Genomic DNA, 15,987 nt, shown 5'->3' on the forward strand with positions numbered 1-15,987 from the left:
CCATTTCCAGTCATGGCTGTAATGCATGTTAGAAATGTGAACAAAACTTTGCGTTATATCTATATATATACAACCAACTAATATTAATGGTGTCCCAAGCTAAGAGAAAACTGTTGTATTATTTATCGTAGCTGCTACAGTTTGAGTACCATTTTCTAGTAAGTATGATCAGGTAATAAGACTTCATTGAAGGATATGAATATTTAAAACTCTGCCCTGTTTAAGCACAGGAGCCCTTTGAGAATTTCATCTCTAGACTTCAAAGTATCTCATTGGGAGTTGAATACACTACTATAACCTTGATGGGTCTTTCAGAGGAATAGTACATTCCTCCAGTTCTCCAAGGGCAGTAATTTCCATAGGTGAAATATATATTTAAGAAATGCTTACCTGTTACCTTTTGGAATCAAAAAAATCTTTGTAGTTTAGAGAATTGTATAATTATAATACAGTCTACTAGAAGGGAGAGAGTCTTCAACCATTAACTTTTTGTCCTGCAAATAGTTTGCACCGTCATTGTTTTACAAGGTATGCATGAACTAGTATAGTTGCTTTAAAGAAGTAAGACTTGATTAACATGTTTTGAAAAACCAGTTTCCTTAGCTAAGCAGAAACTTTGCTAAGGTGAGTGGGCAGGAGTGATGTTAGAGGGCAAGGTAAGCAAAAGCAGCAGAATGTCTCCAGGCAGCAGGTGTGTGAATTCTGTAATGACTGGGTGGTCCCCATTAAATGTCATTATGGAAGCGTGGCAAGTTAAATTTTTGAGTCCCCAATAAATAAAGCTGGTTCATCAAGTCTAGTTATGTCAGGGAAAAACATACCTATATGTCTTGGCTTCATACACTTTTGTAAAGGAATTGCAAACTGAATTTACTATCTCCAAGCCATTTTCGTGTGTCTCTGTTTATAGGGAGGCTTTATCACAGTTGGTTTTGCTTTAAACTTGATATAAATTCAGAGCTGATTTTTGGAATGGAGACAACTTCATCCTAGCAGTGGATTTTTGCTAATTTGCAGCCTAATTATATGCTTTACTCAGTCCTAGTCAATGATGTGCAGTGTTAAGTTTCCCCCCAGGTCTTAAGTTCATTAGTAACAAAGAACGGATGCCAATTGAAAATACAGTATTAGGCAAGCTTGGTAGTTTCAATGTTTTTAGCTTTGCGTACTAAATTCAAGTAAAATAAACATATTAAATTAGATCTCACTTTAGGGCATCAAAAAAAGTTTCACTGCAGATTACCCTAATTTCCCAGTTAATTTTTTCTCAGAAAACATACATCTCTGGGGCAAGTTCTTGTATTACCATGGCAGCATAAGACCCACTGCTCCTTCCTGCGCCATCAGAGAATTTGAGAAGTCCAAGACAATATGAAAAGAGTCCATTCTGCAGTTCCTGCCAGCGTTGAACCCTGGATTGATGGTGTCATATAGATGAATGATGGCACAGGCTTCTCCTGCATGGTTTGGAGTGTTCTCTTGGCAGTATAGGAAGTGGGGGAGGGGAAGGGTAAAGAACACCTGGACTGTTAAGTCCAGTCAAAGGTGACTATGGGGTTGTGGCGTTCATCTCAATTTCAGGCTGATGGAGCCGGCGTTTGTCCACAGACAGCTTTCCGGGTGATGTGGCCAGCATGACTAAACTGCTTTTGGCTCAACGGAACACCGTGACGGAAGCCAGAGCGCACGAAAATGCTGTTTACCTTCCCACCACAGCAGTACCTATTTATCTACTTGCACTGGCGTGCTTTCGAACTGCTAGGTTGGCAGGAGCTGGGACAGAGCAACAGAAGCTCACTTTGTCACAGGGATTTGAACTGCCAACCTTCCGATCTGCAAGCCCAAGATCACAGCGCCAGAGCACACACCAAAACCACCGTGGCAACTTAAAATGTGCCATTCAAGATAACTCTCACTGGGGTCAATAAGTGTTGCTTACAAGTAAAATTTGGTAGTAAAGTGAGAAAGAGAGATGGTGGCTTTCTTGCCATAGGCCATTGGTTCAGCTGTTACCACTGTGAGGTGATCAAGGGGGGGGGGGAGATTCAGATAATCTGCACCAGGAGGTAGCAGTGAAGACACGAAGCATAAGCAAGAAGGCGGTCATCAGCTAGCACCCACCACTGGTATCAGCAACCCATGCTGGAAATTGCTAGCCCAGACGTGTGGAACCTGTGGCCCTCCAGATGTTGCTGGACACACAACTCCCACCAGCCCCATCCAGTTTGGCCAGTGCTCAGGGATGATGGGAGTTTTTGTTTGGCAACCGTGTGCTTGCGTAATCCTGACCAGGATTTTCCATCTCCTACTCTTACCTCCCAACTGTTAGTGGTAAGGACATCTATCTTCGCGAAACTGCCTTGCCAGATGTACTGTCTAGAATTGGGCATTTAACTACTTTAAAAAGACTGTTGGTTGGCTAAAAGAATTGATTGAAGCCTTAATATTATGCGAGCAAATCATCAGCATGTTTGATACTTAATGCTAATTACTAAAAAAAAAAGCTGTCATTAGGCAACCTAAAGAAGCAGTGGATTTTATTTATTATGCCTTCCTTCAAGGCACTCCCATTTTATTCTCAACAGCTCTGTGAGTTATCTTTAAGCTGAGTGTGTGTGGCCAGCCCAAGGTTGCTTAACAAACTTAATGGCTGAGTGACCATCTAAATCTTAGTCCAGTCCCATAAGGCAAAGCAACCTCTTCAACTGATGACTTGCTGTGTTCCTTTTTGGAACTCTGTTCCTATTTGGAGATGTCTGCAGTTATAGCAGGTGTTGGCGAGAGAAGCCTTGTGACTTCTGTGAGGCTATATAGTGGTACCTCGGGTTCCATATGCTTCAGGTTACATATGCTTCAGGTTACAGACTCCGCTAACCCAGAAATAGTGCTTCAGGTTAAGAACTTCGCTTCAGGATGAGAACAGAAATCATGCTCCGGTGGTGCGGCGGCACCAGGAGGCCCCATTAGCTAAAGTGGTGCTTCAGGTTAAGAACAGTTTCAGGTTAAGTACGGACCTCCGGAACAAATTAAGTACTTAACCTGAGGTACCACTGTTGAGGCAAGCTGTCCTTGCTCCTGCTCTTACTAACAAGTGACTCCATAATGAAATGACTTGAGCAATCATCTCTGTGGAAAGTGGGCCTGTTCTGCTCATGCTGCAGAACACTGAGTTCTTAAAAGAAGTGTCCCATCCATGCACGTAACCGTATATGATCAGCTTAATTTCATTATGTGCCCTGGACCTTTTCCTGGGCCAGTCTGTGTAATAACTCACCTCTTAGGCCAGTTTAGATGCCCATCTCGGTGCATTCGGTGCGTGTTGTCACAGCCACCCTGTCCACACACTCTACTGTAACTTAAGCCTTAGTGTCTATAACTGAAATGATACACATTCTTCCCCTGTTTACCTCTGTCTGGTGGTGCAACTAGTCTAGTCTTGAGGACAAAATCCAGGCTGTCATAGCCGGTGGTGGGGAGCAGGTGACTATCCAGACCAGGGTTTGAAATTAGCCAGGCGCATTTTGTACCTAAAGATTCTCTGTTTACGAGCACCTCAAAAAGGCTGGGCACCATTTTTTGTGTGACACTCAAGGATTACTGAAATTATGTGCTTTGAAGCCTGGAAGTATATGTTAAGGATAGACAGGATAGATATGTTAAGGAGTTTAACAATAAAGAGTACAGTGGTACCTCAGGTTAAGTACTTAATTCGTTCCGGAGGTCTGTACTTAACCTGAAACTGTTCTTAACCTGAAGCACTTTAGCTAATGGGGCCTCCTGCTGCTGCTGCTGCTGCACCGCCGGAGCACAATTTTTGTTCTCATCCTGAAGCAAAGTTCTTAACCCGAGGTATTATTTCTGGGTTAGCGGAGTCTGTAACCTGAAGCGTATGTAACCCGAGGTACCACTGTAGAGTGTTTTGAAAACTGAAGTACGGTACCAATATTTTTATTGTAAATGCCAAATTAAGCGTGTCTTAACAATTTTTGCTAAAAATGTGAAATTGACAATGTGTCACTTATGTTAATTGCATATTAGTTCATGCTTATCAAAGTAATAAATAAAAAGTGTTGCCGGCACCCCACCCCAGGTCCCAGAAGCCATTTGGCTCCTAGATTTTTTATCCCTGTTGCTAACACTGATCCTAGAGAGTAGGAGAAGATGGGGACAGTGGCAAAGGGGTCCTACATTGGTACCTGGGTTACATGTCAGCGCTCAGTGGGACTGATGTCAATTGTGGGTAGCACCCTTCTTATTTTTAGGAAGGTTTTTTAACCTGGGGTGGTTTGGCATGTCCATGTTTACAGAATCTCATACATCTTATCACATATATTAAACTTTTCTACAGCAAAATGGTATTTGTTTGTAGTGTGTCTAGCATCAGGGCAGCAGAATCAAACTCTCTGATTCCTATTAGAATGTGAAACTGCATTTGCTCAGAATATTTCTTTTCTTTTTATCAGAGTCGGCAAACTGTTTTGGTCTATTTGTTTTTCTGTAATGTACCAGGAATGTAGATTTTGTGTTCTTCAGAGCGGAATTCGTACAAAAGTAATACTGTTAAGGCTGGGGTCAAAATTGCTTGGTTGCACCACCTGCCTCTACTTCCTCTGTGGTCTCCCTGTGTCAAATTACAGATAGTATGCTAAGTCATCTGGGTAGAGACTTTTGTATCTGTAAAGCACTATGCACATTGATGGAAACATATATATATATATTTATATATATAGAGAGAGAGAGTAAGCTGCCATTTCCTACACAATAGTCTTGGAACATCTGATAATATTTGGCTGTGGCTCAGTAATACATGGCTTAGTTGGTGATATTTGACATATCAAATTGATCAGCAACACATACTTTGCCATCCTGCTTGCAGATTTTCTTCCTAAACCCCCTTAAGTCTATAGAAGAGTACACTGATCCCCAAAGGTATTGTGGCAGTATGTAGTTGTTAAATCCTGAGAACACTTGGCATCCTTTTTAAAAAGTAACTTGCTTATACTCATGGTTGCTGTACTTATTTAAGACACATGGATGTTTCAAACACAAATCTTATTTCAACCCCATCGGATTATTAGCATGCTGTTTGCCATAGGTTCTTTCTTTCTTGCATCCTTTCTGTTACCTACCTTCCCGTCCACCTTTGCTAGTAGTGATATATAAAACAGTAGAGAGATGGATACTCTTAAGAGTGTGGGAGGATGTGGCTGAACATGAACTGTCTGCTTTTGCCAAGTGTCTGTATTCAAAGCCAGTGGTAGTTCAGTAGTTGTCATTGCCACATTTATATTTCTCGGTTAACTCTGTAATTAAACAACATCATCATCATTCTATACCTGCTTTTCTCAACCTTTGATCCCCATATACTGTTGGACTACAATTCCTATCATCCCTAGCTAGCAGAACCAGTGGTCAGGGATGATGGGAGTTGCAGTTCAACAACATATGGGGACCCAAGGTTAAGAAAGGCTGGTCTAGACTCTAGGACTTTGCCTTAGAATTAGGTTTTTAATCTGCTTTGGAACGTATTTACATTGTTTGAAAACTAATGATCATGAAGAATAAAAATGTGCCACCATTGTTAATTGGATTGTTTCTAATGTCTATTTTTGTGGTTTAATAAATATGCAGTATGCATATAATCTAAGTACTCACTTGGCAATTTAAATATCAAAATGTCTGCACCCAGTTAGATTACTTAAATCCCATTGACTTGAGTGAGATTTAAGCAGTTTAACTATGAGCAGATTTGGAGTCCTAGTCTAATTAAAAAAGGTTGCTGGACCTGCTCCATGCTCTTAATTGTCTAATCCCAAACATACTTCAACCACTACATAAATATGATCTTGGAATTGTTAAATACTGGGGTTATGTGGCTTCCAGTGTGACTCTATGCACTGACGTATTACAGCAAAACTGCTATCCGGTTTTTTTATCTCTATAAATTTAAGAAAAAAGAGAATACAGTACATATTAGCATCTGATTGTAATTTTTCTGTTTTTATTTTTAAGACAAGCAAAAATCAAATTAAAGTAGATCTTGTAGATGAAAATTTTACAGAACTAAGAGGAGAAATAGCAGGACCTCCGGACACACCATATGAAGGCAAGTAATATTTTTTGTATAAGCCATAGTACATTTACACGTCTTATCACTTGAAGCTAAAGTTTATAAGAAATTGTATTGTGGCCCATCTTGAAGCCTGTTATTGAACTACATTTTTTTTTAGTGCAGTCACATAAGATAAATAAAGATTGCTTCTTTGTTTGTAGCATATATCTGTTCAAGCTAGTTTGTGCACATAGTATTTTAGAAAACTTTGGGCTGCACTTTTGCAGGAGTTGGTAATGACTTGTGTGTTTGACCTGATAGAAATGTATGAATATCTTTAGTTGAACATAATTTATTGTATAGACACCTTGGAAGTAGTAGTGCAATCGGGGCGGAATTTCTGGGGGGCCCCCTAAGAGTTCCATATTAATGATACAGTGACCTACTTTCATAAACATTTGACACTGAACAATGCCCAGTAAGAGGAAGTAGAGTCTGCAAGCATTTTTAAGGACTAGGTTTTCAGGCCTTAAGTTAAAATTCAGCTGCTTGACAGGCCTTTCAGCTCACTTCCTCCCACCCCCTTCTCTTGTCCCTCTTGACAGAGAGTAGTAAATTAATTCCAAGCAATTGGTGGATATCTATTGACAATGTAAAAAGTTGAAGTGTACTCTCGGGACCTGTCTCTCTTGCTTATGTTAGCTACATAAAGCGCCATGTGATAGGTTAAGAATGAAACAAATAATTACAATCTGTGGCTTTTGAAAAATACGGAGACCACCAAATATTTAGTGAGCTAGTTACTGTGAATTAGTGTATACCAGGGGTTGTCAACCTGGTCCATAACCACCCACTAGTGGGCGTTTCAGGATTTTAGGTGGGCGGTAGGGGGTTCTACGGCACAAGCTGAATCCTCCTTCCATCGAGCACTGGTAGGCGGTAAGGAAATTTTACCATCAAGAAAGATGCATTAGTGGGCAGTAGGTATAAAAAGGTTAACTACCCCTGGTATAGACTGTTACCTTTCAGGGGTGCTTCCACTTGTTAAAAACAAATGCACAAGTTTCCTCCTTCACTGAGATGAGCTTTCAGTAAGTAGTGAATCGCTAAAGAACATTTGTGCATAGGATGGATATATAAAGAAGCAAGATACACGTGCATATGTCTAAGGTGGTACGCATTATGTGTACCACCTTAGACACATGATGCTGATGACAGGCATCTGTCCGTGAATCAAGGAGGGAAGAAATCCCACCGCTCCCCAAATCTGCATCAGGGGGACGTGGACCCTCCAGAGCAGTTTGGAGGGCTGCAAGGATATGAGAAATTGCCCAAAAATGCTTGCTTCTCCGTTCTGCAGGTGTATGTCTGCCATCTTTGGGGGCAGGAGGGAAGATGCCACTCATTATTTCTTGTAATATAATTGTTTTAAAAAGCCAATTTCATCACCCATTCTTTGAAGTTGGCTTGTTTTTGAAACTGAGCTTAGTTAATGTTAAGCCACGATCCTTGGTTTGCACAAAATGGGAATGTGTGGTGTGGCTTACTAAATAAAAGAGCAGAATCTTCCGACGTCATCCTTCTGGCCATATGGGAGGGAGAACATGCAAGCTCAGCTCACTGTGGTTCATGCATGTCACAATAAACCATAGTTTATCATGAAATCCAAATGTGGCTGCCATCTCTCCCAGAAGAACAGTCCTTACATTACAAATCCCAGGACCCTCGAGTTATGTTGAAAAGTGCTTATTCCAATAAGTCACAGAGTGAGAGACCTTTTGTATACTCTGTGTTGAAACTGAAATTCTCCACTCCCAAGCTACTTTAGAGAGGCTTCTGGGAATCTTAAACAGCTAACTCAAAATCTTTGATTTCCAAACTGCATGTATTAATAAGTTTTTATCTCTCTTCATTCTTGCCTTTTAGTATAGTTATAGGACACCATCCAGTCTTCTAGTCTCATTTTACACCACAAATGCAGCTCCTTCTGTCTAGAGTTTGTTCTGCCTTTTCAGTTTGAATCTGCCCTACTTAAACATAAGAATCCAAAATTGGGCACAGTGTTCTTGTCAGTGCAATGTACAACATGGGTGCATCATTTCTTCCACTTGAACTACTGTGCTTACTACCTTTTAAGCAAATGTGTGTTTGCTGCCTTTGCAGTTACATTACTTTGCCGCATGGTCCTCTTACCACCGACAAAGATTTCTCGATCTTTCCTAATGTCTCATGAGTTCTCATTCAGCAGCAAAAATGTTTGTTAACAGCTCCCAAATGCATGATTTTACGCTTCTTAACTTTCCATTCATTTTGCATAACTTGTGCAGTTAAGAATTGGGTGTCATCAAATAATTTTATCAGTGTTCCTACTTCCCTCCCTAGACCTGCTAGTGAAATCACTGAGCAGAAGGCATCCCAAGACTCATCTTAAGGGAGGGAGTTTCCTTCAACTTAAAAGTTTGCCTTTTGCCTTAACAATTTGCCTTTGCCTGTCTTAGTCGATATTGGTGGTGGTGTTTTTTTTCCCATTCCATGTTACAAAATGGCCACACTAGACACTTTAGTTGATATTCATAACAACTGGAATTGCTGGCAAAATTCCCCCAAGGTGAGCTTTTTAATGTCCCTGAATTCTTTGCTGGCACTTTCATAATCTGAGTTGGAGGAGAATTCTTGGCTTCTCTCTCTGTCTGGGCATCCCAGAAGCCTTGCCACTGTCCCTGACTGCTGTTAGCAACTATATGCTGGTATGCTGGAGAGGATAGTCTCTTCCCTTCCCCTTCCTCCCTCCCTTGTCCTCTTCTCTTTCTGAAGTGTGGAAAAGTGGCACATATTCCTGGGGCCCATAGGAGCTGCAGTGATTACAGTTTGCATCCCCCTTTCACTCATCTCCCTGTGCATTGCAGCTGCTGCTTCAACCAACTGCGTGCCAGAGAAGGGGAGATGTTGTGCCGGGAGAGTAGCTGGCAGTGAGGGCTTCTGGGGACAGGGAGGGCAGCCAGGTACAGGTGGAGGGTTTGTTTTTTTTAATCTCAGATTCTCAGGAAAAAAATAACCGCCCCCTACCTTTCTTTCCCAGAAGAACTTAAATTATTTCCAGGTTAACCCAAAGCAGATTTTAGAGACCATGCCCATCTCTAGTATCTTCTCTTTCCAAAAGGCCAGTTATTTTGAATAAGAAAATGTGTATGGGAATCATGGGTTGTTTGTGTTTTGCTATGTTGCTGTTTATGTGTATGGTCTCACAAGGGCTGCTACTTCATTGAAATGAGCGAACCATGCCATGTGTCGGTGGCTCGATCAACAAGAAAATAGGGGAACTGACAGGATTTATTATCTTCTCTAAAGCTGTATCTGATTGTTCTTCACAAAGAATAAAGAGGAAAATTCCCCACCCCAGGAGTTTAAAAAGCATGTTATTGTTATTTATTGTTTGTAGTGTGAAGTTCTATCATGTCATTGTTATTGATGGATTGTAAGCTGCTTTGGGGTTCGTTTGAATGAAAAGCAGCGTGGTTAATAAAGCAAATCAATTAAATAAAAAATAGTGAGACGGCAAGGACAGGGAAATGCAAGGTGAGTTGGAATAAATGTGGAAGAGTTTTGGTACAATCGCTGTTGAAAAAGACCTGTTGCACATAGGAATGTAAAAGCTACAAGTCATTTTATTAGGATTGCTTCTGTCTGAAAGTAAATGAGCTGTTAACTTAATTTTCTAAGACAAAAAGTTAAAATGCCATTTGATTCCCTTATTCAGTCTTTTGGTAAAATACTACTGACAAAGTGTATAATATTTGTGTGTTGGCTTTTGCAGGAGGAAGATATCAACTAGAAATAAAAATTCCAGAAACATATCCATTTAATCCCCCAAAGGTACAGTGAGCATAAATTCTTGTGAATAATTCTCTAGAATGTTTCTGTGTAGTAGGTGTTTTGTTATGCAGTGCTGTTACCCCCCAGATCTTTCTGGATCAACACAGAAACAGCAGTCATTCACCCCTCATCATTTTATGTCAGTAGTCCCTGGTCACAAAATATTACACAGCTGGCAAAGCAATGATGGAACTTTTTAAAACAAAACTGCCTTCAACATAACCTTGTTGTGAACAGCTTAGTTCACCCCCACCCTATTGCTCTCTGCTTCAAAACCAATATGAAGGCAGTAACTGTTAGATCTAGGTTGAATTGTATATATAATATTTATTAATATATATGTTTTAATATAATAGAAATATTACACATACTTTTTAAACTTCAGGGTGTCTCAAGACTCTTGGTTTTGCTACAACAGACTAACACAGTTACCCTTCTGAAAATTGCTATAAGGATGCATCTACATTCCTTGTGTTTCTCAAATCACTTGGTAGCCATAGATAACCAGAAATTCCACGCAGGCAGGTAACAAAGGGATGGATTTCTCTGTCATCTGTCTGCTTTCTTATAAGGTCATTTTTTAAACTAGTCTGCTAAGAGGTATCACATCAGATTGCTGTGGGAGCTCACCCAAGAAAATGTTCTCCATGCCAGAAGAAACACTGCATTTCAATAAGTACAAAACTATCATATTTAGGTGTTTTTTTATCTCAGAAATCTTGATCATCAATATTATGGAGGAATATTTTTTCATGTGGCGAAGCATCCAGTCATGTGAGCTCCCACCTGCATTCTGCTGTGGTGGAACCATATATTGCCATTTGTGAAAACAGTTGGAGGTTTGCCCATTAAAATATGTAGAGGTTGTCTTGGATACTTAGCAGCTAATTTAATAGAATTTTTTGCTTTATGTTCTAGGTGCGGTTTATCACAAAAATATGGCATCCTAATATTAGCTCAGTCACTGGGGCTATTTGCTTGGATATCCTAAAAGATCAATGGTAATGTTGTGCATTAAGTTCTTGAAGATCCTCCAGATAATTGGACAATCGTCTATTTACAAATGTAGTAAAAATGAATTATTGTTTGTTGAGTGAAGTTATTAACAATGGATTATTGATTAAATGAGTATACCACTGTTCATCTGAAGATCAGAGGCCAGTTGGATGGATGGAACACAATGGGTGGAAAAATCATTTTCATTCTCTACTTACATTTTTCATAGGAATTAGAAATATAATGTGCATTAACTGTTTCCTAATTTTTATTGCTTTACTTTACAGTGGTTTGACAGTTTAGAATGCCCCCCCTACATCTTTTTTACTGCACCTCTTGGTTTTTATTAATCATAGTTTGCTGTGACATCTGAACTGAAACACTATGGTTAGTGCTTACATCCAAACCATGGTTTCTGGTCTGTCATAGTTGGATGATTTGAATGGCAAACTATGGATAGCAAAAAGAAGGAAGTGAATGAGGGAAGCATGAAAGGGGTCCAAATGTGTGACTGCTCCCCTTCATTACACCACTGAGCTGTTTTTACTTACGAATTTAGAAAACTGGATGACTTTTCCGATTAGGAGTGCTCTGTACAGCAGTGTTAGCCATAGGTGATCGCTGAGTTTTTACTGCTTTTTTGACTTTTCTGTTTCTTAGTAAGAACAGGAATTGGAGGCTAGATCCCCCATGTGATCTTCAGCTCTGTTCTGGAGGGTCCCCCAACTCCCTGGAGTCAACACTCAGGGCACAGTGGGGACCACAGGGAGGAATTGGTAAAAATTGCCTCCTCTCTTCTGTTAGTTGAGACATTCTTGTTGTTGTTTAGTCGTGTCCAGCTCTTCGTGACCCCGTGGACCAGAGCACACCAGGCACTCCTGTCTTCCACTGCCTCCTGCAGTTTGGTCAAACTCATGCTGGTAGCTTTGAGAACCCTGTCCAACCATCTCGTCCTCTGTCGTCTCCTTCTCCTTGTGCCCTCCATCTTCCCCAACATCAAGGTCTTTTCCAGGGAGTCTTCGTCTCATGAGGTGGCCAAAGTATAGGAGTCTCAGCTTCAGGATCTGTCCTTCCAGTGAGCACTCAGGGCTGATTTCCTTAAGAATGGATCGGTTTGATCTTCTTGCAGTCCATGGGACTCTCAAGAGTCTCCTCCAGCACCATAATTCAAAAGCATCAATTCTTCGGCAATCAGCCTTCTTTATGGTCCAGCTCTCACTTCCATGCATCACTGGGAAAACCATAGCTTTAAGGGTCTCAAAAGTGCTTTTACAGTTTGGTTGGAAGCATTAGTGGACAGATAGAATAGCTGTAGATTTAGGATTTGCTCTCCTTGAGGCATTAGACCTGTGCCTGAAATATATCACTTCAGACTGAATATGGGGCTCATGTGGTTGAAAATTAGGTATCAGGGAGGATTCTACCCAAGTTGTGTTTTTTTTAATGTGGGGAATGTGCTGTCTGCCTCTCACGCACACACAAGGGCACATTCCCTCATATGAGCCCCCAACCTAAAGGCTGAAGTGGTATAGCTCAGACACAGGTTTATCATCTCAGTGAGAACTTGGCCATCATTTTAGCCTTAATGTCAATTAATTAGTGTGATTGATGCAAACTGTGGCAAATGAGTAGCCCAGGCGTTCTCCTCTGGTTGAGTGGTACAATTAATGCATGGCAGGGAAAGATGATTTTAAATAACAGAGTTGAAATTATTCTAAAGGCATTGCAAAAGGATTTTTGTGTGTGGATAATAATGTGAATTTTATTATTTCTAATTTATTCTTAGGGCTGCAGCAATGACTCTTAGGACAGTGTTGTTATCACTGCAAGCACTCTTGGCAGCTGCGGAACCTGATGACCCCCAGGATGCAGTAGTGGCAAATCAGGTATGATGCTTAGGAAAACTCTAGTTCTCTCTATTCATAATACTTTTCTCTCTTCAGAAGTACACTGACAGTTCCCAGATTTTGAGTTTTAATTAAATCTGTAGGACACAGGCTAGTGAAATACTTATTTGCTCTCTGAGAACTCAGAAAATGCAGAATTGGTGCAGTTCCTAAAATAGGACCTATTATAGCATAAACCTTTGTGAATTTTTTTATATTATTATTATTATTATTATTATTATTATTGTCACTACTTAGGAGTATGTGCAGTGTCACAACTCTCAGCAAAACAAACATTTTGCCCACCTTGATAAATAAAAAGAAAATACTCTGGTTTTATATTTTAAATTACCAAAGCCAGACTAAACGTCTTTCCTTCTGCAGTGTTGGATGGCAGGTTGAGAGGAGTTCCCTAACAGGACAGACTTTGCTCGTGTGCTCAAGACTTCGATTCCATAAAACATATTTTGTTGCACTGTGCAAAATATGAGCAAGCCAGGGCTGAACTGATATTACCCTTGCTGGTACCTTCCCCGGGAAAATCAGAGGCTCACTATGTCAGGTTCCTATTGGAAGACCGGACAAATGCTAGAACATTAGCAGTGGCCAAGTTTTTATCGGTGGTTGCAAGAACCAATGATCCCTATATTCTGAACAAAATGCTTGTTTAACCTGGAGGTAGGCTGTATGAATTGTGTATGGCTTTGTAACGATTTGTTGGGTCTCTGGACCGTAATAAAGGTTGATGATGATGATGATTTTAAATCAACTGATAATTGTTTTTGCTCACTTCTGGCATAGGGCCAGTTACCGGCTCTCAGCCTGGCTACAAAAGGGGACATGGTGCTTGTATCATAGGCGTCAATTTTTGGTTCCTTCAACCAGAGTGAGGCCAGCTGGTTGTTATAGCTCTTCAGTAGATGTATACAAAAGTTTTCATGTTGTTCATAGAGTTACTGAATCAAATTTATAAAATCAAAGCACACACATGGACACACACTAACTACCGTATATAAAAGTGGCAGGAATATTGTCTTGTTTAAAAGGTCTCTGTATGAAGAGGAAAGAAGCCTGTCATTGTTGCACCATTGGCAGTCATCTTCATTGCTTTTAATTCTAACCAATTCTGCTTTGAATAAGAGTTTCTGTCAGCAATAAATGTATTGTAGAAAGGCAGTTGCACTGTCTTCTCGCCTACCTGTGGTTCTTTGGAGTCTTAAGGTATATTTAATCATCAATTGCAATTATTCAGTGACAAAACATCTCAGACCATTAGGCATGTATATCCCAGATTGGATGCCAAAGTAAGCCAGACAGAGCAGTTTGAATGCAAAAATTCTCGAATTTGGACAGTTGTATGACTTATTTTTTTCCCTTTTTGCTATAGTACAAACAAAATCCAGAAATGTTTAAACAGACAGCTCGACTTTGGGCACACGTGTATGCTGGAGCACCAGTTTCTAGTCCAGAATACACCAAAAAGATAGAAAACCTTTGTGCTATGGGCTTTGATAGGGTGAGTATTGGTGACTCTTACAAAAGTGATAAACCACAGCGTGTCTATCCTTCTCTATGCAGCAACATAACTTTGGATACAAGGCATACTCTTTGCTTACTTGGGTAGAAGCTTCTCTTAGATTATCTGTGTATTATGCCTTGATTAACAGCTTTTTCACTACTTCCAAAGCTCAAGGAAATCCGTTTAACGCCTGATTTTCTGTTAAGTAACTGACTTTAATTTAGCCATGGTCAAACTGACGAGTAAAGTTTCCTTCAGGCTCATGCTGCAATCGGTTTTATATAAAGAACAGGTGCACACACTGACTTGAGTCCTTTTTTTCTTTTTGTCTTTGCAGAATGCAGTAATAGTGGCCTTGTCATCAAAATCATGGGATGTAGAGACAGCAACAGAACTACTTCTGAGTAACTGAGCCATGTGCAGAGAACTGCTTCTGTAGCCCAGCTTGCCCTTTCTTGAGGAGCCTCACCATCTCTTATTTTTAGGTTTCTATATAGATTCTCTTTCAAAACTGGCATTCTTGCCTGATGCTATCTAGGCATTATTGGAGACTGAAAAAAAGAAAGAAAAAAAAACCTGCTCTGTAAATAAAGCTAATTAAACGTCTGTGTAAATTTAAAAAAAGGAGGAAATACTTTAATTTTTTCTTACTAAATATTGTAAATTCCTTGAGCTTGGCTAAAACAATGGGGGACAACATGCCTACTTTAGTCTTAGCAGTGTGACCCAAGACTAGAAGGAATTTGCATCAGGATTTTGACTTTTAAGAATTTATTCAGAACACATCTGATTGTGTCCATAATCATCAGTCATTGATGTCACTCATCCCAGCTACCTTACCTATGTTTTTTTAACATGGATCCTACGTGCCTGTGGACCTTATATTTGCATGCTTGTACTTTACATAGACACTTTTAAAGAAAAAAAAAAGTAGGGTAAACTGAACAGAGCACTGTTTGAAGTACTTGAGTATTCATTCTTGTAACTTTTTCCTAAGACTTTCCAAATGTGCTCATAGATCAAAATGACAGCCTACTCGGAAATGTTTTCACCTCTTAAGGAGTAGCAATCCTCCATTTCTTCTTTACCTCCCCCTCTCCCTCCCAACTGCACATGCAACTAAAATAACACACTAGAACTTCCAGAATTTGTGGGTATGTGCCATTTAAAGTAGCCTAGTTTCCCACTTCCAAGTGGTCTATTTTGAATAACCAGTAAAAGTGTTTCAACCATTGTAATTTCTACACAATTGTATAAAAGATTTGGTATATCTGGACATAGCACAAGCAAGTGGAGCTGCTCTTTTGTTTCTTATGCAGAAATCAAACCTCTTTCAATAAATTCTGGATAGAATGAATTTGCCGAGAAGAATTGGTTCTCTGTTAACACTGAGAATGCCACCTCTTTTCTCTAGTATTTGCTGTGATGCAATCAGTTTGGGGGCAAAAGCTTCCTAGTTTTTACTTTGGACATTGTTTTAGGTAGGGGTTGCTTGTAAACCTCTAAAGTCCCTCTTGTGCACATTTCCCCCAGTTGACACTTGAAAGTCTTGGATTGTTGTTTTTTTTACTGTAAATATATTGAATGCGAGTAGAAGTACCTGCTAAAACAAATGTACATACAGTCATACTTTCTATTCATTCAGAGAAATCTAAAATCTC

At 40.0% G+C, this 15,987-nt stretch overlaps 1 protein-coding gene across 1 annotated transcript in view; it reads left to right on the forward strand.

Moving 5' to 3' along the window:
• UBE2K (ubiquitin conjugating enzyme E2 K) overlaps positions 1–15,683 on the forward strand; it is a 28,826-nt gene extending 13,143 nt beyond the window's left edge. The window contains exons 2-7 of the mRNA XM_081020202.1: positions 6,013–6,106; positions 9,867–9,925; positions 10,844–10,926; positions 12,708–12,807; positions 14,195–14,323; positions 14,664–15,683. Of these exons, the coding sequence (XP_080876328.1) occupies positions 6,013–6,106; positions 9,867–9,925; positions 10,844–10,926; positions 12,708–12,807; positions 14,195–14,323; positions 14,664–14,738 (540 nt within the window). The 3' untranslated portion in view covers positions 14,739–15,683. The remainder of the gene's footprint in view (positions 1–6,012; positions 6,107–9,866; positions 9,926–10,843; positions 10,927–12,707; positions 12,808–14,194; positions 14,324–14,663) is intronic.
• The last annotated feature ends 304 nt before the right edge of the window (positions 15,684–15,987 follow it).

The sequence above is a fragment of the Podarcis pityusensis genome, assembly GCF_964106645.2.
Source record: "Podarcis pityusensis genome assembly, chromosome: 9".
Lineage (NCBI taxonomy): Eukaryota > Metazoa > Chordata > Lepidosauria > Squamata > Lacertidae > Podarcis > Podarcis pityusensis.